At 47.2% G+C, this 25,363-nt stretch overlaps 1 protein-coding gene across 2 annotated transcripts; it reads right to left on the reverse strand.

Annotated features, from left to right (window-relative positions):
* Nucleotides 1-695: 695 nt before the first annotated feature.
* On the reverse strand, nt 696-23,839 carry LOC308590492 (sphingolipid delta(4)-desaturase/C4-monooxygenase DES2-like). Of its 2 annotated transcripts, none has more exons than XM_081200588.1 (3): nt 23,663-23,839; nt 12,101-12,843; nt 696-2,364 (listed from the first exon to the last, which is right to left on the reverse strand). In XM_081200588.1, the coding sequence occupies exons 1-3, from the start codon at nt 23,736-23,738 to the stop codon at nt 2,221-2,223; spliced, it is 963 nt and encodes a 320-aa protein (XP_081056714.1). In that variant the 5' UTR covers nt 23,739-23,839; the 3' UTR covers nt 696-2,220. The 2 variants fall into 2 exon arrangements, with proteins under 2 accessions (XP_081056714.1, XP_081056715.1); XM_081200589.1 differs by lacking the exon at nt 23,663-23,839 and adding an exon at nt 12,981-13,057.
* Between the last annotated feature and the right edge of the window lie 1,524 nt (nt 23,840-25,363).

Raw genomic sequence — 25,363 nt, forward strand, 5'->3', positions numbered from 1 at the left:
CTCAGATGTTGAGCTTGGTCATCTGTTGAAGTCAATCCAATTTAGGTTAGTCCTGACCTTCATGAGGCCCATATCCCAGCGTGATGAACCATCTGGACCCCATTTTAATACAAGCATTTTATCTTTTTAAAAATCCGCTTGACATCTTAGGAAAGGCCTTCTGTGTTTACAGAAGGACCTTTGCACATCAGCTGATCATAAATGAATTAGGCTGTTTACTCCTGTTCCAGAAGTGAGGTGTTTCCCCCCGGTCATGGGCAAACTTTTGCAGATTCAATTAATAAGTTAACTAACTGAGCTCTATCCGATTTAGCAACTATAATTTCTTTAATCGGGTGACAGCTGGTGGTGTAGTCTAAAATATCTGGAGTTTCAGTCACCTGCCCTCCATCTTTTGATGGGGGTAAGAACTGAGTGGGGCAGTGTGTTGGCAGGATGCCTTGCCCCCTTTCGTATTCACCCGTGTTCTCTTAACTCCGACCCCCACCAAACCCCGCTGGGAAGAGGTGAGGGGATGAGGCTGGTTCTGGCATCTGGCAAAGGGTTGGGTCTTCCCGCTGGTCTGGGGAGTCTGGCATGATTTGCACACAGAACCCCTTAATTCACAGCCCCAGAGATTAAGGGTAACTGAGTCTCTTCCCAGATGTCATGGTAGAATTTGACAACAGTTAATGATGATAGCCCTGTATACGGAAGCTGTTCAACGCTTAATTTTTTATTATGTTTTCATATATATTGAAGAGTGGCTGGGACAACCCAGTCCGATGGGAGTGTTACAAGTAATAAATTATTACTATTATTATTATTATTATTATTATTATTAATCCGTAGGCCCACGATACCGCCATTTTGATTCCTAGCCCCACAACGCTGTCATGTTGATGGCCCTGGAGGGAAGAGGCACACGACCCCATCCCCGTTAGGAGATTCCAAGAGAAACGGAAAATACATTTCAGATCAATTTATTGTGTCTAGGAATCTCTCCGACTTCTCCCAACACTTGGAACTCGTGGACATCCAACGAAGCTTCAGTTGCAAGGTTCAGAACACAGGAAAGGAAGCGGCACTTCACCCAGTGGCAGAGTTAAACTGCGGAACTCCGTGCCACTGCAGGCAGCGGTGGCCACCATCTTGGGTGGCTTTAAAAGATAATTAGACAAATTCACAGAGGAGGAGGAGGAGAGGCCGCAGTGCTCTGCCTGCACAATCGGAGGCAGAAATGTTTCTGTACACCAGTTTTTGGAAACTGCAGGAATTATGGGGCAGAACAGGCAACTCTGAGAACAGGACAGTGGAATAGTGGAACAGATGAACCACTGGCCTGATCCGGCACGCTCTTCTCAGGTCCTTTTACATATATATACATTTTTATTAATTTTTTTAATATATCAGTTCCAACAGTCATACAACATAACTTTCATCTTATACAATATTTTACACTTCCGTCAACGCCTCTGATGATTTTTTGTTCTTTATCACTTATTCTGCATCTCTTAATTTCTCTATTACTCTTAATTATCATTAACTAATAGTTCTTCTCATAGTCTTTCTTGCAATATTTCAAATAGTCCACATTACGAAACTTCTTGCAAACCTACTAGCGTAATACAGTGGTACCTCGGGTTAAGAACTTAATTCGTTCTGGAGGTCCGTTCTTAACCTGAAACTGTTCTTAACCTGAAGCACCACTTTAGCTAATGGGGCCTCTTGCTGCCGCTGCGCCACCAGAGCACGATTTCTGTTCTCATCCTGAAGCAAAGTTCTTAACCCGAGGTACTATTTCTGGGTTAGCAGAGCCTGTAACCTGAAGCGGATGTAACCTGAAGCGTATGTAACCCGAGGTACCACTGTATGTTCATCCACAATTACTTTTCAGGTAGTTCGTATATTTACCCCGGTCTTCTAAGAATCTCTGGTCCCGCAGGTTTTGAATCCTTCCTGTTAATTTATCTAATTCTGCATAGTCCATCAATTTCATCCTCCATTCTTCTTTCGTCGGCAGTTCTTCTTGCTTCCATTTCTGTGCCAATAATATTCTTGCTGCTGGCTCTCTCGACGTTCTTTGTAAAAATGTGTTTAGGTTTGCTTTTGAGAAGAATCTTCAGCGACTCTACTCATCACCCCCCCCGTCCCCCTTCATGGGGGAGGTGGGGGGAGAACTGGAGGTGTTGGAAGTTGGGGGTGGGAGGGCTGGAGACACGCCACCAGTTCCCTCCAGCTTCATAAGTTCTTGTCCGCCTTGTGGGTCCTCTTCACGCGAGAGAAGGGCCCCAGCTCCCTTTTGAAAACAAAATCCCAAAGCACAAGGATCCAGGAGTTGTGGTAGGGAAGGTGGTCGTAATACTCCGGGGCGATTTTCCTCACCTGGAAGGAAAAACATCGAAACACTGAAAATCGGACAGAAACAGAAGAACGAGGGGTGTAAACTATGGCAGGTTCTTAAAGAAATGGGAGTGCCTGATCACCTCATCTGTCTCCTGAGAAATCTCTGTATGTGGGACAAGAAGCTACAGTTAGAACTGGATATGGAACAACTGATTGGTTCAAAATTGGGAAAGGAGTACGGCAAGGCTGTATATTGTCTCCCTGCTTATTTAACTTCTATGCAGAATTCATCATGCGAAAGGCTGGACTGGATGAATCCCAAGCCGGAATTAAGATTGCCGGAAGAAATATCAACAACCTCAGATATGCAGATGACACAACCTTGATGGCAGAAAGTGAGGAGGAATTAAAGAACCTTTTACTGAGGGTGAAAGAGGAGAGCGCAAAATATGGTCTGAAGCTCAACATCAAAAAAACGAAGACCATGGCCACTGGGCCCATCACCTCCTGGCAAATAGAAGGGGAGGAAATGGAGGCAGTGAGAGATTTTACTTTCTTGGGCTCCATGATCACTGCAGATGGTGACAGCAGTCACGAAATTAAAAGACGCCTGTTTCTTGGGAGAAAAGCAATGACAAACCTAGACAGCATCTTAAAAAGCAGAGACATCACCTTGCCAACAAAGGTCCGTATAGTTAAAGCTCTGGTTTTCCCAGTAGTGATGTATGGAAGTGAGAGCTGGACCATAAAAAAGGCTGATCACCAAAGAATTGATGCTTATGAATTCTGGTGCTGGAGGAGACTCTGGAGAGTCCCATGGACTGCAAGAAGATCAAACCTCTCCATTGTGAAGGAAATCAGCCCTGAGTGCTCACTGGAAGGACAGATCCTGAAGCTGAGGCTCCAATACTTTGGCCACCTCAGGAGAAGAGAAGACTCCCTGGAAAAGACCCTGATGCTGGGAAAGATGGAGGGCACAAGGAGAAGGGGACGGCAGAGGACGAGATGGTGGGAGAGTGTTCTCGAAGCTATCAGCATGAGTTTGCAGGAGGCAGTGGAAGACAGGAGGGCCTGGCGTGCTCTGGTCCAGGGGGTCACGAAGAGGCGGACACAACTAAACGACTCAACAACAACAAAATGCCACTCAGGGCCACCTTTACTTGGGGGTGCAGGGGTGCAGGGCACCCGGGCGCCAAATTCTGGGGGGCACCCGAAGCCGCCTAAGCTCTTAACTATCCACCTGTTATGAAATAATTAATAATTAATAATCAAGCTAGAAAAACAAAATAAATATATAGCTAGGTACTGCCGAAATGTATACCTACTGTTTCACTAAAGGACTTTGTGCGCTCATTTACCAGAGATCACAACGGCTGCGCTTGTCAAACGGGGGTGCTGGGCAGATCTTTGCCACCCCGACGGCGCATATGCTAAAGAGTCCCCTGATGCCACTGATTATGGAACCACCCTAACCGATGTGTTCTGGGCTGGAACTGAGATACAGTCATACCTTGGGTTACAGCCACTTCTGGTTGCGGACTGCCGAAACCTGGAAGTACCGGAACGGGTTACTTCCGGGTTTCGGCAGTCACGTACGCGCAGCACTGCTAAATTGTGCTTTGCACATGCGCAGAAGCACCGAATCACAACCTGCGCGTGCGCAGACACGGGTAGCGAACACTGCGGGTTGCGAACATGCATCCCGCACGGATCACGTTCGCAACCCGAGTGTCCACTCTACACTGAAATCACAACTGAATTCACTTTCATAATGTGCACATCTATCAATGAGCACATGTTCCACAGTGGAACGGTTTCCCTCAGGAGGTGGCGGACTCTCCTTCTCTGGAGGTTTTGAAGCAGAGGTTGGATGGTCAACTGTCATGGATGCTTTAGCTGAGATGCCTGCATTGCAAAAAGGGGTTGGACTAGATGACCTTTGAAGGTCCCTACAGTTCTGTGATTCTGTGATTCTACTTACTATCTTTCAAAAGAAAAAAGATCCAAATGATTCAAGACTCTCTTGTTACGCACATGGAAAAGGGACGTGATTTGCTTCATTGAATTACTATTATTTTTTCATTCCCTGTTTCATAGATTCGTAGAAATGCACAGTTGAACGGGACCCTGGGAGTTCATCTCGTCGAAGCCCCTGCAAAGCCGGAACCCCAGCTAAAGAATCCCTGACAGATGGCCGCCCGTTGGTTAGAAAATCTGTAACAAAGGAGAGTCTACCACCTTAGGTGGTCTGTTCCACTGCTGAACAACTCTTACGATACAATACGATAATCTTTATTGTCATTGTCCCATACAGAACAACAAAATTGGGGGGGGGGATCTACATCAGACATTCAAAAACCAACAAGCCTGCTTTCCCAGCCTGGTTAGCCTCCTAAAAACTCTGATACCCAATTTTTAAAATACAATATACTCCCATAGAGACTCCTTACACTGCGTTTAAAATCAAAATCGCATTTGGGTAGAAACTGTTTCTCAGGCGGCTAATCCTAGTCTTTATAACCCTGGACCTTCTTCCAGAAGGCAGAAGCTGAAAGAGATCATTTCCGGGGTGCGCACTATCCTGCGCTATCTCTGCAGCTTTCTTATGGCACCTGGAAGCGTAGATTTGATCCAAGGTGGGAAGAGTGCACCCAATTATTCTCTCCTCTCCGCAGTCTTTACAACCCTGGACAGCATTGTTTTTCCCCTGGCCGTGCAGCTCCCAAACCACACACACAGACCATAAGTCAATACACTCTGCACAGTACAGGTCCTTTGAGAGATTGTTTTTCTGGAGGATTCTCAGAAAATATAACTTCTCAGAAAATATTTAGTCAGAGAGCTCAGACACATTTCCTCTTGCCCCCTGCTCTTTATCGCTCAGTTAGAGCAAACTGGAAATTCAGGTTTTCTCCGGGTTGACATTTGCTCCGATTTAGCACTAAAGAATGGGTTTCCCCCAGAATAGGACCGGGGGTGGGGGAGGAGAACTTCCTGGACCCGTCCTTTCAAGACGCAGGAGAAGTTGAAGTGTGAGTGAGCCGATAATCTCCTTTCTTGTCTCTTGAAACCGTGGGTTTGAGTCTTACCCTCCAGAACAGGAGAAAACAAACTTGATCCATCCCCCCCCCCCCCCCCGTGGCAGACCTAGAAATATTTGAAGGTGGCTATCTCCTCTCAACAATAGGCATATAATTCCAATCAAATTAATGGCAACCACTGGGCTAGAAGTTCTGTGAGGATTGCCAAAGGAGGGAGTCAGGCTGTGCCCTGGCCAAAGGCCAGGCGGAACAGCTCCGTCTTGCAGGCCCTGCGGAAAGATGTCAAGTCCCGCAGGGCCCTAGTTCCACCAGATCGGAGCCACGGCCGAAAAAGCCCTGACTCTGGTTGAGGCCAGCTCTGTTTCTGGGGGGCAGGAGGCGGGCGGGTGTTGGGGACCCCCTGGTCCTGAATGGGGCAACTGTGCCCCTGAAGGACCAGGTGCGCAGCCTGGGAGTCATTTTGGACTCACAGCTGTCCATTGAGGCACAGGTCCATTCTGTGTCCAGGGCAGCTGTTTATCAGCTCCACCTGGTACGCAGGATGAAACCCTCCCTGCCCGCAGACCCTCTGGCCAGAGTGGTGCATGCTCTGGTCATCTCCCGCTTGGACTACTGCAATGCGCTCTACATGGGGCGACCTTTGAAGGTGATTCAGAAACTGCAATTAATCCAGAATGCGGCAGCTAGACTGGGGACCGGGAGTGGCCGCCGAGACGATATAACACCGGTCTTGAAAGAACTACACTGGCTTCCAGTACGTTTCCGAGCACAATTCAAAGTGTTGGTGCTGACCTTGAAAGCCCTCAACGGCCTCGGTCCAGTATATCTGAAGGAGCATCTCCACCCCCATCATTCTGCCCAGACGCTGAGGTCCAGCTCCGAGGGCCTTCTGGTGGTTCCCTCATTGCGAGAAGTGAGGTTACAGGGAACCAGGCAGAGGGCCTTCTCAGGAACACCCTCCCTTCAGATGTGAAGGAAATAAGCAGCTATCCTATCTTTAAAAGACATCTGAAGGCAGCCCTGTTTAGGGAAGTTTTTAGTATTTAATGCTGTATTGTTTTTAACACTTGATTGGGAGCTGCCCAGAGTGGCTGGGGAAACTCAGTGTGGTATAAATAATAAATTATTATTATTATTATTATTAAACAGAGAACTGGAGGCAGAGGGGAGGGGAATGGAATGGAGTATCTGGGAAAGGGAGATGAAACAGCTGGCTGACTTTGATACTGCAGAGGTGCACTCTGTAGGACAACATTTTGCAGCTCTGAAAATTACTTCTGGCACCCTGGCACCAGAAACCTAAAAAGCAAATTCGCTTGCCAAGACGCTTTCCGCTGAATCAGATAGCACCTGCCCGGGATTAAAATAAAAGGCGCTCCCTATTTGCATTTTAAAATAGCGCTTCCCTTGAAGTCGACTCTTCCTTTGTTTTCAATAAGCCGGTGTTCCGACTTTTCGACCGCAAAAGTACTGTATAGATAATAGCTGCCACCCATCTGTCTCGAGAGACAATGGAGTGCAGCGCAAGTCAAACTGCTGTTAGAAGCGCTGAAGTGACCCCCCCCCCCCGGGCGCAAGCCTGGCCACTGTGTCTGGACATCCTGGGCTGCACAGATGACAAGACCCCCCCTCAAAGCCTCTCTGAGGTGGTCCAGAGGAAAGCAGAGCAATGCGTTAGGCACCAGCTTGGCGGCAGGAGTTGCCGGAAGTGAAATAATGATAGTAGTAGTAATTATTATTATTATTATTATTATTATTATTATTATTATTATTTATTACCAATACCCCGCCCATCTCTTGCTGGGTTTTCCACCACTCTGAGCGGCTTCCAACAAAATATTAAAATACAATAGCCCGTCAAACATTAAAAGCCTCCCTAAACAGGGCTGCCTTCAGATGTCTTCTAAAAGTCAGATACAGTGGTACCTTGGGTTAATAACTTAATTCGTTCTGGAGGTCTGTTCTTAACCTGAAACTGTTCTTAACCTGAAGCACCACTTTAGCTAATGGGGCTTCCCGCTGCCGCTGCGCCGCCGGAGCACGATTTCTGTCCTCATCCTGAAGCAAAGTTCTTAACCCGAGGTAATATTTCTAGGTTAGCGGAGTCTGTAACCTGAAGCGTATGTAACCCGAGGTACCACTGTAGTTGTTTATTTCCTTGGCATCTGGTGGGAGGGTGTTCCACAGGGCAGGCACCACCACTGAGAAGGCCCTCTGTCTGGTTCCCTCACTTCTCGCAGGGAGGGAACCGCCAGAAGGCCCTCGGAGCTGGACCTCAGTGTCCGGGCAGAATGATGGGGATGGAGACGCTCCTTCAGATATACTGGGCCTTTGAGGCCGTTTAGGGCTTTCAAGGTCAGCACCAACACTTTGAATTGTGCTCGCAAACGTACTGGAAGCCAGTGTAGGTCTTTCAAGACCGGTGTTATATGGTCTCGGCGGCCGCTCCCAGTCACCAGTCTAGAAGCCGCATTCTGGATTAGTTGCAGTTTCCGGGTCACCTTCAAAGGTCGCCCCACGTAGAGCGCATTGCAGTAGTCCAAGCGGGAGATAACCACAGCATGCACCACTCTGGCCAGACAGTCAGAAGAAGGCGTAAATGGCACCACCCAACTGTCTTAAGAGATTCCACTCAGTATTTGTGGAAGGGTTTCTCCTGAGCCATTTCTTCTCACAAAGATATCCCACAAAGCAGCAGAAGTTTAGTACCAGAGCTTTCCTTCTCCATATGTACACATTCACACAAAGTTCAGAACTTTGCTTTGTTGCCCTGCAAGGCAGTAGAAAAATCAACGCTTCAGAGTGGCTAAAATTGATTATGTCGGACTGTCTGTCTCCCACCTTTAGGGTGCCAGGATGTATGCAGAATCTTATTCTAGGATCATAGAACTGCAGAGTTGGAAGGGAACCATGAGGGTCATCTAGCCCAACCCCCTGCGATGCTGGAGTCTTTTTGCCCAGCATGGGACTCAAACTCCCAACCCTAAGATTAAGAGTCTCCCATTCAGCTCAGTCATATTGGCAGGAAGGATTACGTTAAATGGACAGGAGGCTGAATGAATCAACTGGGGGGGGGGGGACTCTGCTCTACCCTGGTATTTCCCCAACTTTCGAAATACCAGGAAACTCAAATGCTTCTCGCACATGCCTTTCGATTATTTCGAAACGTTATCTTTCCTGAACTAGGTGATCCTGCTTCTGATCTCTTCATAAAGTAGTTGTAGTAGACTGAGGTGTTAGCATGTAAGTAAAGCCAAAGAATGGCCAAAGGCCTGGAAACGATGCCTTATGAGGAACGGCTAAGGGAGCTGGGCATGTTTAGCCTGGAGAAGAGGAGGTTAAGGGGTGATATGATAGCCATGTTCAAATATATCAAAGGATGTCACATAGAGGAGGGAGAAAGGTTGTTTTCTGCTGCTCCAGAGAAGCGGACACGGAGCAGTGGATCCAAACTACAAGAAAGAAGATTCCACCTAAACATTAGGAAGAACTTCCTGACAGTAAGAGCTGTTCGACAGTGGAATTTGCTGCCAAGGAGTGTGGTGGAGTCTCCTGCTTTGGAGGTCTTTAAGCAGAGGCTTGACAACCATATGTCAGGAGTGCTCTGATGGTGTTTCCTGCTTGGCAGGGGGGTTGGACTCGATGGCCCTTGTGGTCTATTCCAACTCTAGGATTCTATGATTCTATGATTTTAAGAACCTCCCTGGCAACAGAAAAAGTAATACATACTTGTACATTCGTTTGTGCAATGAAATCACCCTTCTTTGCCTCTAAGAACTGGACCTTTCATGAAGCAGCGCTAAAGACCTCCCTTTTTGTGGGGTCTCTCCTTTGATTTCCGGCCTTTTTCTATTTCAGGTAAACCTTCCCCACCCGGTAACAAATCGCAAGGTGAATTGATTTCCCCCTCAACAGTGAACGGCACCTGGACAGCGGGCAGGAACACAAACCACCTGGCTTCAGTTTCCCCCTCTGTGGTGAAATGCTGTATATTTCTAAATTTGCATCGTCTTATAAATTAGCACATTCAAATTTGATGTAAATTGGTGCCCTCTTTTTCAATGTGATGTGTTTCCTTTCCCTGTTATGTTATTATTTTTAGCAGTGCAGAAGCGGCCACTCTAGTTTTCGGCTATTTCGTGATGAATGTAACTTTTCCTTCTTTTCCTTAAAAATAATAATAATGGATTCAGTAGCTTGAGAGCTCCCTTGGGTGTGTTCTGCAAAGCAGCATACATGAGACACAGTGTTGCCTTGTGGTTAGAGTGCTGGACTAGGACCTGGGGGGAGATCTAGGTTTGAATCCCCACTCAGCTATGAAGCCCTTGGGGGCCACTCACTGTCTCTTCGCCTAGCCTCCCTCACAGGGTTGTTGTGAGGGTGAATAAAGAATAATAATGTAATAAATTATATGTTGAAATATTATCACCATTATAATTATCTGCTGCAGTAATAAGGATGCCCTTGGCATGTTTTCTTTTGGACTGTGAGATGGCAGGAAGGGACTGTATTGTTTTCTCAACGCCTACAAAGTCTGGGCTGCATGAATGCAGTTAATTAGGGCGGGTTTTTTCCTGGAATATTGCAAGATTTGATCAACAGGCAATGGCATCAAACAGGCTGGGCGGTGGAACAGTACAACTGCTTAATTGCTTATATGTGTGTCATGTACCCGGCCCCTCGAAGGCATGCAACACATTTCGCTAGGGCAGGGTGGTCCAACACACACGCGGTCCTTTTTGGGTGGCCCATGCTAAGTATGTGGGTGGCGCAGTGGGTTAAATCACAGAGCCTAGGACTTGCCAATCAGAAGGTCAGCGGTTCGAATCCCCGTGACGGGGTGAGCTCCGGTTGCCAACCTAGCAGTTCGAAAGCACATCAAAGTGCAAGTAGATAAATAGGTACCACTCCGGCGGGAAGGGAAACGGCGTTTCCGTGCGCTGCTCTGGTTCACCAGAAGCGGCTTAGTCCTGCTGGCCACATGACCCGGAAGCTGTACGCAGGCTCCCTCGGCCAATAAAGCAAGATGAGCGCCGCAACCCCAGAGTCGGCCACGACTGGACCTAATTGTCAGGGGTCCCTTTACCTTTTACCTGCTAAGTACCCAGTGAGCATTGCTGGTGGCCCAACATCAGTGCAGGATTTATATATAAGCTAAACAAGCTCTAGTTTGGGCCCCTTTCTCTTGGGGCCCTCAAAAAAATTAAAAGGGAAAAAAATCTGGATGTACATTTCCAAAATTTAAGAGTGTTTTGTGTTGTCTAGGCTCCTATGATGTAAGTCATGGGTCCCACCTGCTAGCCTGCTCCCTCAAATATCACTGCTTTGCCAATCAGAAGGTCGGCGGTTCGAATCCCCGCGATGGGGTGAGCTCCCGTTGCTCTGTCCCTGCTCCTGCCAACCTAGCAGTTCGAAAGCACATCATAGTGCAAGTAGATAAATAGGTACCACTCCGGCGGGAAGGTAAACGGCGTTTCCGTGCACTGCTCTGGTTCGCCAGAAGCGGCTTAGTTATGCTGGCCACATGACCAGGAAGCTGTACGCTGGCTCCCTCGGCCAATAAAGCGAGATGAGTGCTGCAACCCCAGAGTCGGCCACAACTGGACCTAATGGTCAGGGGACCCTTTACCTTTACCTTTACATTCTGCTATTTATCATTATTAATAGTTTGCATCATACCTATTATTGAGATAACTATTAGGTCCATAGATTACCATATAGCATATAGGCAACACACAAAAACAGCAACAATTTGTTGTGGACAAAGGACAGCTGGACATATAAAGGGCCCCGTTACCTTCAGGAGCTGAGGGCCTCATCAGACTGAAATCCGGCCCTGCCCAATGTCCAGGATCCCTCCCACAACCGGTTGATCTCTCGTGGCAGAAGTAGCAACAAATCCTTGCACTCTGGTGTTGTCCGAAAGTCCCGCCTCCCCACTTTCCCAGGAGAGTTCTGAGGTATGGAAGGCAGGGACCTTCTGTCCCGGCAGCAGCTTCTCTGTAGGGGCAAGACCTGCTGGGAAGGGCGGTCGGGTCGCACGCAGTTTCCTGTACTAAAGAGTTAACTTTGCCCAAAGCAGAGACATCACCTTGCCAACAAAGGTCCGTATAGTTAAAGCTCTGGTTTCCCCAGTAGTGATGTATGGAAGTGAGAGCTGGACCATAAAGAAGGCTGATCGCCGAAGAATTGATGCTTATGAATTCTGGTGCTGGAGGAGACTCTTGAGAGTCCCATGGACTGCAAGAAGATCCAACCTCTCCATTCTGAAGGAAATCAGCCCTGAGTGCTCACTGGAAGGACAGATCCTGAAGCTGAGGCTCCAAGACTTTGGCCACCTCATGAGAAGAGAAGAGTCCCTGGAAAAGACCCTGATGTGGGGAAAGATGGAGGGCACAAGGAGAAGGGGAGGACAGAGGACGAGATGGTGGGACAGTGTTCTTGAAGCTACCAGCATGAGTTTCATCAAACTGCGGGAGGCAGTGGAAGACAGGAGGGCCCTGGCGTGCTCTGGTCCAGGGGGTCACGAAGAGTCGGACGCGACTAAATTACTAAACAACAACATTGCCCACTCTGCCTCTTCGTTCTGAGCTGCATCTGACTCCAGCCTTGGCAAGGGCTGAGACAAGTCTGCAGTTGGTGAGACCCCACTCGCCCTTGGCGGACCCCCCTCTGCTACACCGAGCCTGGAAGGCTCTACACGACGGCAACCCAAGAGAATCTGTTGGCCTTACCAGTGGCAACCTGCTTCCTGGGATGCTGGGGAAGTCGTGGTGCTCCATGTGGTAGCCCACGTTGAAGGTGAACCAGTTCAGGGGCCCGTAGTAGGACACGGTGTCGTAACCCTTGGCATACATGTAGTGCTCAGCGATGAAGTGCCCAGAGAAGGGGTGGAGGCCCATGGCCAAGAGGGTTCCAGCGACCATGTAGACCACAGGCTTGAAGCCCCATAAGCTGTAGATGAGGAGGTCATAGCCTATTTGGACAGCCACGTTAATGACCTCCATCTTGGAGACGGGTTTGGGGTTGATGAAGAGCGGCCGCAGGACGTAGAGGAGAGGTTGTAGAAAGACCCAGAGGAACTTCCTCAGCGGGGTGTTGAAGAAGTGTCCCTCCAACTCGCTGGGGACGTCGACATCCAACCCTTCCACGGCCAGGAAGCGGTGGTGGTCGACGTGGTACTTCTTGAAGGAGGTGGCGTAGGGGACGCCAATGGGCAGGTTGGCGAACATGCCGAAGAAGCGGTTCCACTTGGCCTTGTTGTTGCCGAAAGGCACGTTGTGGGAGATGTCGTGGATGGCCAGCGCCAGCGAGTGGTTGACGCAGCCCCCAAAGGCGTAGGCCCAGAAGAAGACCCACTTCCAAGGCAAGCCCTTCACCAGGTAGCAGGCCAGAAGCTGAGTCAGGACCATGAGGGTCACCACCCACTTCATGTTGGGATCGGGGCCCATCAGCTTCTTGATCTCCGGGTACTTAGCTGTTGTGGAGGAAAAGAGGGGTGAGAGGGGGAAGCAATAGCGTTAGTTGGTGTGGCAGTGAATCGCAGGCAGAGAGAGGGTAATAATAATAATAATAATAATAATAATAATAATAATAATAATAATACAGTGGTACCTCTGGATGCGAACGGGATTCGTTCCGGAGTCCCGTTCGCATCCTGAAGTGAACATAACATGCAACTGCGCATCTGCGCATGCACGGGTTGCGTCTCGCCGCTTCCGCGCATGTTTGTGACGTCATTTTGAGCTTCTGTGCAAGCACAACCCGAAAATATTCATCCCGAAGCCACTTCAACCCGAGGTATGACGGTAATAATAATAATATTAATAATATTTTTTTACTTATACCCCACCAATCCTTGAGGTTACCTGTTTCCTATTAAGCTGTCTATGGTTTCATACATCAGCATCAATACCTTGAACAAAGCTAGGAGATTTCCTGACAGCCAGCAAGGAGCTTTTAGTGACTGCATAATACATGTATCTGACGAAGTGTACATGCCCACGAAAGCTCATACCAATAGCAAACTTAGTTGGTCTCTAAGGTGCTACTGGAAGGAATTTTTTTATTTTGTTTCGACTTCGGCAGACCAACACGGCTACCTACCTGCATAATACATGGGTGCATAGTTGTTCTGGCCAAAGGCTGCGTTGCCACACGCAGCACGAGCTGCAGTTTCTGAACCAACATTATTATTATTATTATTTATTATTTCTACCCCACCCATCTGGCTGGGTTTCCCCAGCCACTCTGGGCAGCTTCCAACAAAGGATTAAAAAAACATTACAACACCAGTCATTAAAAACTTCTTTAAAACTTCATAAACACTGAAATCCCCAGGTGTCAAAAAAGGTTATTTATGTATGCTACTACTGTGGCCCGTGTTTCGTTAGCCCAGAAATGGAAAACGAGCGAGGTCCCAACTCACCAAGAGTGGCAATTTAAGTTGACAGAATATGCACAACTCACAGACTTAACATATAGAATAAGAGAACAAGAAAAACATATGTTTAAAAAAGATTGGAAAACGCTTATTGAATATACGGGAAATAATTGTGTACAGCTGAAAACGCTGGCAGCATTAAGATAAATTCAACAGCGCAAACAAGTTTTGATGGATGCAATAATGGAACACCGATTGGTGTAGCTTTTGAAAAGCATGCAGGGATTTATGATATATAAAATGAACCATGGAAAGAGAAGAAAGGAAGTCATTGATATCTTAAGGGTGTAAAATGAGTATTTTAAACTGTAAAACAAAATTTAATAAAAATTATATACAGTGGTACCTCGGTTTAAGAACAGCGCTGTTTACAATTCGGTTTATGAACTCTGCAAAACCGGAAGTAGTGTCCCGGTTTGCGAACTTTACCCCGGCTTAAGAACAGAAGCCGAATGGCGGAAGGGCACCGGTGGCAGGAAGCCTCATTAGGGAAAGCATGCCTTGGTTTAAGAATGGTTTCGGTTTAAGAATGGGCTTCCGGAACGGATTAAGTTCGTAAACTGAGGTAAAAGGTAAAGGGACCCCTGACCATTAGGTCCAGTCGTGGCCGACTCTGGGGTTGCGGCGTTCATCTCTCTTTACTGGCCGAGGGAGCCGGCGTACAGCTTCCGGGTCATGTGGCCAGCATGACTAAGCCACTTCTGGTGAACCAGAGCAGCGCACGGAAACACCATTTACCTTCCCGCCGGAGCGGTACCTATCTATCTACTTGCAGTTTGAGGTACTTTCGGACTGCTAGGTTGGCAGGAGCAGGGACCGAGCAACGGGAGCTCACCCCGTCGCGGGGATCCGAACCGCCGACCTTCTGATCAGCAAGCCCTAGGCTCTGTGGTTTAACCCACAGTGCCACCCGCGTCCCTAAATGGAGGTACCACTGCGTATATATATGCTTGTGGGCTTCCCATTGGGGGATCTGGTTGTCAGGGACTGGTTGGATGCAGAGGAGCGGTGGGAGGGGCCAGCTGGGGAACCCCCAAGGGAGATCCCAATAGAGGAAGGCTTGGAGCCCGGGGATTGGTTGTGGGACATTGAGGAGAGGTCAGAGGAGGAAGCTTGGGAAGAGATGCTGGATACAGAAGGGACAACGGGCTTTAGTGAGCAGGAGGAGCCTGTGATAGAGAGCAGTTCAGACTCCGATGATGAAGCAGAGGAGAGGAGTCTAGAGACCGTTGAAGCACCCCAGGAGTTCCCCCCACTGGTGTAGTGATGAGGTGGAATTGCTATGAGGAATTATAACAAATATAGAATAAGCCATCTGTGTCAGCAATGAAAGCATTGTGTTGACTGGGTTTAAACTATTTCGATATGATTTTTGATCAATCCACACCTCTGCATCCCTGTTCCATTTCTCTTTATTGACAAGTCACGTGCACAGCCCAGTTGCTTCGCCAGGCAGGCATCCTCGGTCATCAAAGACAGTGGGCAGTTTCTTTGATGTAGGATGTTAATCTTAGTGCCAGGAAACAGATCTCACATGAAGGTGATAATGATCGCTGTCCTCCTGGCCATCCTCCTTATCATGTATATTGCTTGTTTATCACCTCCCCGGGTTGCCAAATGCACTCCTTTGTAGTTCTGTTTTGTTTACCCCAGAAATATGCGTGCTTAATTAGTTTTGGTAATTTAACTTTGTCCCCATGTGGGGTTTGTTGAAATGCTCAGAAGAAATCTGATTGGTTCTTACGAACACTCTGTAAAAGTTCTTTTGTGAATAAAACGACCTGGGCCAGGGGGTGGAGAGACAGGTTATTATACACACCCTTCCCAGAGTCTTGCTGGTTCAAGCCTTTGTGTATATTCTTATTAATCAGAGTTCAATCCTTCCTTTGTGTTGGGAATGCCTCACACTGGCTGCGACAAGCTCCCCTCCCCGCTGGTCTCCAAGAACGCGCAGGATAATGAGGAGAGCGGAGCGAAGGCCAGATGTGCGCAGATGCAGTTTGAGACTGCTTGGGAAACACCTGGAAGAGGAGGAGCCTTAGGAGGGGTGCAAGGCAAGGACCCTCAGTCCTGGCAAGAGGTGTTGGGAAGAGTTGCTGAGATGCATGCCATTTCCTGGGCTAAAGGGATGCTGGACTCAAATAACTTGGCACTTGGGCCTGATGCAGCTAAAGGGCTGTCATGTTCCTTAAACACTAAAAGGGGAAAGGGAAGAGAAAACAAAACGATCTATGTCTAAATCTCTGGCCGTGGAGTCATTGCACTTCTCGGCAAAAGAGGTTTTCTCGGAAAAATAACGCCCACGTAAGATGCAACATCTCCTAGTGTGTCACAGAGCAATGGCGCTGGGCCATTCCACCTTACCAGAGCTGAGATAATTAGAGAGTACGATTCTGAATGGTGCTGGATTTCTCAGGAATGTTGTAAAAGGTTCCTGGAACTCATCTTTCGCTTCCAGGTGGAAACATGTTGCTGCCTTAGTCATAGAATCATAGAACTATAGAGTTGGCACGCGCCCTGCAATGCGGGAATCTCAACTCAAGCACCCATAAAGACGGCCAAAATCTACAGAATTCTTTCTGAAATGGAAAGTGACACACACCTCCCAGGATTATTGGCTGGAGGGGAGGCGCAACGGTTCATACAGTGCTTCAAACGTAAGGTGTGGTGGTCTCTTCTGAATTAAAGAGCGGGTTTTTGCAGGGAAAGCTCCAGGGTGGGGGAAAAGACCACTTGAACCTGGAGCTTAAAAGCACGGAGCAGAGGACTTCCGGGTTAGCGCCTCTGGTAATGGCGGATTTCCTCTGATTGGGAGGAATTCGCTTCGTGGAAATTAGGGTCTGGACCGCCACGGCGAGGCGGAGACCCACCAAAAACCACAGGCGGGAGAAGCCTGTGGACGTGGGATTCGGCTGGCACCTTTTGTGCCTCCCCTACTCGTGGGGAAACCCGGTTTTGGGAATCCGGAGCGACATGGGGTGAGCGGCGCGGTGCTTCGAATCGACTGCTCTTTTCACGGAGTGAAGCCTGCATTGCTGTTGCCGGAGAGCGCTGACTTTTTCCTGTGGACAATTGGACTCTAAACAACTACCCTTGAGTAGAACGGAAAATTGGATTTCTAAACTTCTTAATTTGGCATCGAAACGGGAAGGTTTCAAACAGGAAGTCCGCCTTCCTCTTTTGTAAATAGATTGAAGCAAAGACATTGCAAGCTAAAGTCTGAAAAGTCGTTTGTAAAGGACTAAATTTCCATCAGTTAAAACTACCAAACCCCCCTTGGAAGCAGGAGAAGAGGGGGGAAATCTTAGACTGTTTAAACCTGCAGGAGAGAGAGTAAAGAAAGATAAATTTCCACCGTCTTGAACCTGGGAACGGGTGTCAGAGACAGACGTTTTGAGGAAGTTCATTGACTGTGAATATGTTTGTTTTTTTACAGATACTTAAAAAAGAGAAACATATTGATTCCAATGTTTCCTTTTGCACTTAAAAGGAACAAAATATCTGAAAAACGAAAGGAATTTTGTTGCTGGATCTGCTTTTAAAAAGACGGATACAAACAGAAATTGTTTCCTCTAGAGGGAACTTGTGAAACTGTTGCTGGAGTCGATCTGGGGAATTCTACAGCTGTAGAGATTAAAGATCGTGGGAACCAGACATTGACCTTGAATAAGAATGTGCCCAGAAGAAGTTTTAGTGCTTGCTTTTTGCAAGACAAGCGCTTTACTGGAACAGCTACATGAGAAGATGGATTTGATGACTGTTGCAGTTAGCAATTTTGGACAAACAGTGAAAACAGTGAACGTGGCAGCTAGACTGGTGACTGGGAGCGGCCGCAGAGACCACATAACACCGGTCTTGAAAGACCTACATTGGCTCCCAGTACGTTTCCGAGCACAATTCAAAGTGTTGGTGCTGACCTTTAAAGCCCTAAACGGCCTTGGTCCAGTATATCTGAAGGAGCGTCTCCACCCCCATCATTCTACCCGGACACTGAGGTCCAACACCAAGGGCCTTCTGGCAGTTCCCTCACTGCGAGAAGCCAAGTTACAGGGAACCAGGCAGAGGGCCTTCTCGGTAGTGGCGCCTTCCCTGTGGAACACCCTCCCACCAGATGTCAAAGAGAACAACAACTACCAGGCTATTAGAAGACATCTGAAGGCAGCCCTGTTTCGGGAAGCTTTTAATGTTTGATGTATTATAGTATTTTGATATTCTTTTGGAAGCCGCCCAGAGTGGCTGGGGAAGCCCAGCCAGATGGGCGGGGTATAAATAAATTATTATTATTATTATTATTATTATTATTATTATTATTATTATTATTATTATTACTACTACTTATATAGAAACCACTCAGGAACCAACCCAGGAATTTGTTTTGACAGGGCAAGTTGTGCAGGAGACAAAGGAGGAGGTTGTTGCTGAACCTCAAGTAATAGAAATGGAGAGAGTCGCGGCCCTGCAGGAACATAAGTTGTTGTTTCTGATGACTGAACCTGGAGAAAGTCAGATTTGGAGAGATGGAGTACTGTTTGGTTTGGAGATGGGAAGAAGGATAGATCCCCCTATGCAGGGATGTTTTGACTTTTGGGATCTGGTTTTGGGCCAGGGGGAGTTTGGAGTTGTGGGGGCCCTTAACCTTGGAGGGACTTTGAAGCATGCCTTCAAATATTTTTTGGATTTCAGTGCTGACTATGGAGAATGGGCTGACCTGTTGAGAAGGGATAAAGATATTGTCAAGTTGGAGTCTCCCCGAGATCTACCCCTCAGTGAGAAAGGAAGGAAATTAAGAATAAGACCAGCAGAAGACAAAGTAAAGTGCAGGTATAAACATGAAGAAGACCTGCAGAAGGGACATGGAAAAGACTTAAGAGCCTCGGATAGAAGGTCACCAGGTTGATGGACTAGATGGAAGGGATAGAAAGGACTGACAAAACCCGAGACCAGGAAGAAGAGACGATGGATGAAGATTGGAAGAAAGTTTAAAAATTCATTTAGAGAATTACTGTAAAATTAATGAGTGTTAGAAAAAATGTTGGAATGAAACTATTTGGCTTTAGTAGAAATGCTTTAAGGAATTATGTATAAATAAGTTTTAAGTTTTAAGCTTTAGGGCTTTTTATGGTAAGATAAGGTTAAAATAAATTAAGGTAATTCAATGACAGAATATAGTGAAAGATGGAAAGGATTTGCTGAGATAATTAATAACTAGAATACAAAAAAGGGAGGTGTGAGGAGGTCGATGAAACAAGTTAACGAAAGATAAAGATTTGGGAATATTGGATTTGTTTTTTAAATTTTTTGTTTGCTTTTGTTTTTGGTTATGATGTATTGTGTGTTTTGTTTTTTCTTTATTTTCTTTTTATTGACTTGTATTGTTGAATTCCTTTTTTTTGTCTATCTTCCTTTTTCTTTTTCTCTCTGTAATTTTAAATTCTCAATAAATATCATTTAAAAAAAATAAATAAAAGCACGGAGCAAAAGGTAAGCGTAAATAATCCCTGCATCTCTCCTCTAATCTTTCTTTCTTTTTTTTAAATGATATTTATTGAAAAAAGAAATTTTTAAAAAAATTACAAAAAATAAAAAAGACAAAATTACAAAGAAAAAAGACAAAAACAGAAAAAGAAAAAGAAAAAAATAAAACCATCATTTTCAAATTCTCCAATTTCATTACCTTCTTTCCATGACCTCCTCCTCCTCCCATCTCTTGTATCTTAATTAATAATTGTCACAGCAAATCCTTTCCATAATTCATAGTATTCTGTCCTTGCATTACCTTACTCTATTTTCATCTTATCTTATAAAAAACCTTAAAATTTAAGACTTAAATCTTATTTTTACCAACTTCTCATAACCATTGCCTTTTTACCTAATTCTTTAAACATTTTTACAAGAGCCAAGTAATTTCATTTCAACATTTTTCCAACGTTCATCAATTTTATAAAACATTCCTAATGATAGAAAAAAGAAATAAAAACAATCCAATCTTCTTCCAGCGTCCCCTCTCCCCGGTCCCGGGATTGTCAGTCCTTTTTATCCCATCAGTCTGGCACATTAACCTGGTGATCTTATATCCGAGGCCTTCAAATCTCTTCCATGTCCCTTCCGCAGCTCTTCTTCATATTTTCCTTTCACTCGTGGGAACTCCAGCTTGGTAGTGTTTTTGACCCATTTCAACAAATCAGCCCCTTTCCCATAGTCCAGACTAGACTCCATGTGGTATTTTAAAACATGTTTCAGATTCCCTCCAAAATTGGAAGTCCCAACAGCTCCAAACCTCTGACGACCCATATCCAGACTCAGTGGCGTAGCGTGGGTTCTCAGCACCCGGGGCAAGGCAAGTAATTTGCGCCCCCTAACCCGTGGATTTTAGCACTCGAGTCTCTTCCGCGCGCCCCCAGATGTTGCGCCAGGTGCAGCAGGCCTCCCTGCACCCCCCACGCTACGCCACTGCTCCCACCACAAGTCTTCAGGACAGCCATCCGAAGGCTGGCGCGGGGAGAAGGTCTCTCCGCCCCACCGCCAGGCTTCGGAGCAGCCTTCCGAAGGCTGGCGCGGGGAGAAGGTCTCTCCGCCCCACCGCCAGCCTTCGGAGGAGGTCCGAGGATAGTGGGGTTCCTGCTTCCTCGAGGAGGGCCGGCCAAACGCGCCCCCCCCAAATGTTGCGCCCGGTGCGGCCGGCACCCCTGGCACCCCCCACGCTACGCCACTGTCCAGACTCGGAAAGTCCAAACATCCCTGCATAGGGGGGTCAGTCCAACCCCCCATTTCCAAATCAATCCAAACTTCGTCTTTCCAAATCTGGTTTTTTCCAAGTTCATTTGTCACATCCAAAGGCTCATTTTCCTGCTGGGCCAAAAGTCCCTCCATCCCTGGCGCCCAAGATTTCACACCCTGATATGTACCCATGAAATCAGATACGAATGTTCTCAAGAAGGGGTGTGCCTGCAGATTTGTGTTTCATTGAACTGATTTATGGATTGATTGATTAAATTAAAGCATGTCAGAATACGCACAACCTATTTTCAGCCTTTCCACAACCCCATGAGAGAAGCGTTAAGAGGACATAATGGGGCTTGTTCTCCCGCCCTCCTCCTCAATTCCCCCGGGATCTCCTGCATGCAACATGGCAAGGGCTCCTTGGGGCAGCAGCAGGTCAGGGGGCCTCACCCCACAGTTCACATGGCTTTAGGGTAGTGGCAGACCTACATTCTGGGGGCTCTGAAGCCTGAACTGCCATGGGACCCCTATCACTGTTATCTCCTTATGAGGAACGGCTAAGGGAGCTGGGCATGTTTAGCCTGGAGAAGAGGAGGTTAAGGGGTGATATGATAGCCATGTTCAAATATATACAAGGATGTCACATAGAGGAGGGAGAAAGGTTGTTTTCTGCTGCTCCAGAGAAGCGGACACGGAGCAATGGAGCCAAACTACAAGAAAGAAGATTCCACCTAAACATTAGGAAGAACTTCCTGACAGTAAGAGCTGTTTGGCAGTGGAATTTGCTGCCAAGGAGTGTGGTGGAGTCTCCTACTTTGGAGGTCTTTAAGCAGAGGCTTGACAACCATATGTCAGGAGTGCTCTGATGGTGTTTCCTGCTTGGCAGGGGGTTGGACTCGATGGCCCTTGTGGTCTCTTCCAACTCTAGGATTCTATGATTCTATGATTCTATGATTCTTCCATAGGGTTAAAGGTAAAGGTAAAGGGACCCCTGACTATTAGGTCCAGTCGTGGCCGACTCTGGGGTTGCGGCGCTCATCTCGTTTTACTGGCCGAGGGAGCCGGCGTACAGCTTCCGGGTCATGTGGCCAGCATGACTAAGTCGCTTCTGGCGAACCAGAGCAGCGCACGGAAACGCCGTTTACCTTCCCGCCGGATTGGTCCCTATTTATCTACTTGCACTTTGACGTGCTTTTGAACTGCTAGGTGGGCAGGAGCTGGGACTGAGCAACGGGAGCTCACCCCGTTGCGAGGATTCGAACCGCCAGTGGCGTAGCGTGGGGGGTGCAGGGGGGCCCGGCCGCACCGGGCGCAACATCTGGGGGTTAGGGTTAGGGGGCGCAAATCCACGGGTTAGGGGGCGCAAATCCACGGGTTAGGGGGCGCAAATTACTTGCCTTGCCCCGGGTGCTGACAACCCACGCTACGCCACTGCGAACCGCCGACCTTCTGATCGGCAAGTCCTAGGCTCTGTGGTTTAACCCACAGCGCCACCGGCGTCCCTCTCTTGTGGCATAAGGTTAAGCATAAACATGCATAAACACATATTTCTAACAAACACATACGCCCCAACATTTCTCCGATGAAAATAGGGCTGTCCTATTCAACAACAACAATGATAATTACTATTTATACCCGCCCATCTTATGTGGTTGCCCCAGCCACTCTGGGTGGCTTCCAACATGCATACAAACATAATAAAACAGTGAATATTTAAAAACTTCCCTATACAGAGCTGCCTTCAGATGCAACGGGGGGTCAGATAACTCCATACCCTCCAACATTTCTCTGATGAAAATAGGGACGTCCTAAGGACAAGGGACCTGGGTGGCCACATGACCCGGAAGCTGTACGCCGGCTCCCTCGGCCAATAAAGCGAGATGAGCGCCGCAACCCCAGAGTCGGCCACGACTGGACCTAATGGTCAGGGGTCCCTTTACCTTTAAGGAAAAGCAGGACAGTCAAGGAACAATTCAGAAACCGGGACGGCTTCTTCAAATCCAGGAATATCTCTAGAAAATAGAGACATTTGGAGGGTCTGCAGATGGATCTCCAACTCTTGCGAAAGGTCCTAGCCAAATAATCCTAGCAGACTGAAATGGTAACTCTAGTAGACGGTCCTATGTCTCTTAGTAGTGTGTGCAGGAATACACATCAGCGCCGGACACGCATGACGATTCAGACACGCACCTCGTAACAGCAGAGGGCTAACATGGTCCTTGGGGCCAGTGCTGGATTTACGTATAAACAAGCTCTAGCGTAGGGCTCCAGTCTCTTGGGGGCCCCCAAAAAATTAAAGTAACAAAACAACTGGATGTACATTTCTAAAATAAAAGATAAAAAACAGATAAAATAAAAACTAAATACAGCAACAGTGTGTTGTGTTGTGTTGTTGTGTTGTTGCGTTGGCACCTATGATGTAAGCAATGGGCCCCACCTGCTTTTATTAACTACAATTGCATTGTACAGGTTATAAAACTTAACTTCATCTTAATAAAGCTACTTATAATTATTAGAAGTTTGCATCATATATCACCTATTATTATTTCATGTTATAGCAAGTTTCCAGAGCCTACTAGATTATGAGTCCTTGCAAATTGTGTTTCTAAAGAAACTTCTGTTATTACCAAATGCCAATGGGTTTGCATTATTCGGTTTGTTATGAATCAAAAAATCATTTTAAGTTAAGAGCTTAATAATTATTTCGCTATTAATATGCTTCTTCTCAATTGTATTTCACTACTAATAAACTTCTTAAGTCTATTAGTAGTGAAATACAATTACTAATTTCACTTCTTAATTGTACTTCAGTTCAACGATTACTTTGATAAAATACATATTTTGGGATGTGCAAAGGGCTTGAGATCCCTATGAGGTCCATAAATGACCATCTGGCATATATTCAACACAAAAAACAGCGACGATTTGTTGTGGACAAAGGACAGCTGGACATATCAAGGGCCCCATTACCTTCAGGAGCTCAGGGCCTCATCCAACCTAAATCCAGCCCTTCTTGGTGCTGGTAGCCACGTCAGTCCAGTTCCCTACCCACCTGGTCCCAGTTCACCCACTTCGCCCTTCACCCACCCCTCCAGTCTCTGCCCTTGGCAGAGTCCTCCACCTGCAACCTCACCCAGGATCTCCTTCCTTCGGCTTGTGTGGGGCTGGTCTGTGTAGACCCACTCGAAGTCATCTCTGCTCTTGGCCATGGGGAGGACCTCTCTGAGCCTGGCTCAAGACTCTCCCCGCTTTTATGGAGAGTTGCTTGGGGTGTGATCCCCACAGCTGCCTTCTGAGAGTAAGGTGAGACTACCCTTGTGGAACCCAAATCCTGTCCAACCTGCTGGGCTAAGGCACCTGCTAAGCCAGTTTGCTCCCCTGAGGAATTCCTACCTCTGTGGGCAACAACAGATTCGCACTTCAGAAAGTGTGTCATTGCCATGTGCAACTAACTCCTCTGCCGTGAAGATGATGATTCGCTATCTTCAAATGGAATGTAATTGTGGAATACGGTGTGCAGTTCTGGTTTGCATCGTCTGGAAAAAGGAGATGTTGTCATGCCAGGGATGTTGCAGCTGTCAGTCAAAGGTAATTGTTAAAATCAAGAGGCTGCAGCGACTCTGCCCTGTGAAGAAAGATTTCGGGGTCCTGGGCCAAGTTTAGGAAGGCGTGCTTTGTGTCTACCTGTGTACTGCTGCAGCTGTTTTTTCTAATTACTCTTTTGGGCGATGGGTGGCGTTTTTTTACCGTTGCGCAGATCCTTAGCGACAGTGTGGCCAAGACCTGCATACAGTGGGAAGTGTGATCCTCTTTCTGAAACTCTGATCAGTTTCTTCCTGTTTGAGGCTATTACATCGAATAAGGAGGGGGATGAAGGTTTTATGGTCATACAGTGGTGCCCCGCAAGACGAATGCCTCGCAAGACGGAAAACTTGCTAGACGAAAGAGTTTTCCGTTTTGGAGGTGCTTCGCAAAACGAATTTCCTATGGGCTTGCTTCGCAAGATGAAAATGCCTTGCGAGTTCCTGCGGGGTTTTTTTCCTTCCCCCCTTTTTTCTAAGCCGCTAAGCCGCTAAAAGCCGCTAATAGCGCTAATCCGCTAATCCGTCAATGGGCTTGCTTCGCAAGACAAAAAAACCGCTAGACGAAGAGAATCACAGAACGGATTCTTTTCGTCTTGCGAGGCACCACTGTATTTTCAGGGGGTGGACATTGGTGTCATTTCCAACTCTACAATTCTATGGTTTTATGGTTCTATGATATGGGTGTGCGTGGGTGTCAAACTGATGTATATTTGGCTCTGGGTGGTTTAGTTTGGTCCGAATCGAGTATACACTTCCTGAGTAAATGCTAAATGCAGTACTTCGGGTCAAGGAACCATCATAGCTTCTAGAGAGCCATGAACATTTGTGTCCTGGGCTTTTTAGACTCATCTACTAAGGGACGCGGGTGGCGCTGTGGGTTAAACCACAGAGCCCAGGACTTGCCGATCAGAAGGTCGGCGGTTCGAATCCCCGCGATGGGGTGAGCTCCCGTTGCTCGGTCCCTGCTCCTGCCAACCTAGCAGTTCGAAAGCACATCAAAGTGCAAGCAGATAAATAGGTACCACTTTGGTGTTTCCGTGCGCTGCTCTGGTTTCGCCAGAAGCGGCTTAGTCCTGCTGGCCACATGACCCGGAAAAACTGTCTGCGGACAAACGCCGGCTCCCTCAGCCAGTAAAGTGAGATGAGCGCCACAACCCCAGAGTCGTCTGCAAATGGACCTAACAGTATCTTTACATTTACCCTTTACCCATGTACTATCTGAAACCAAAGTGGCGCAATGGTTGCCATAT

This window comes from Podarcis bocagei (genome assembly GCF_964188305.1).
Source record: "Podarcis bocagei genome assembly, chromosome: 7".
NCBI classification, from domain to species: Eukaryota; Metazoa; Chordata; class Lepidosauria; order Squamata; family Lacertidae; genus Podarcis; species Podarcis bocagei.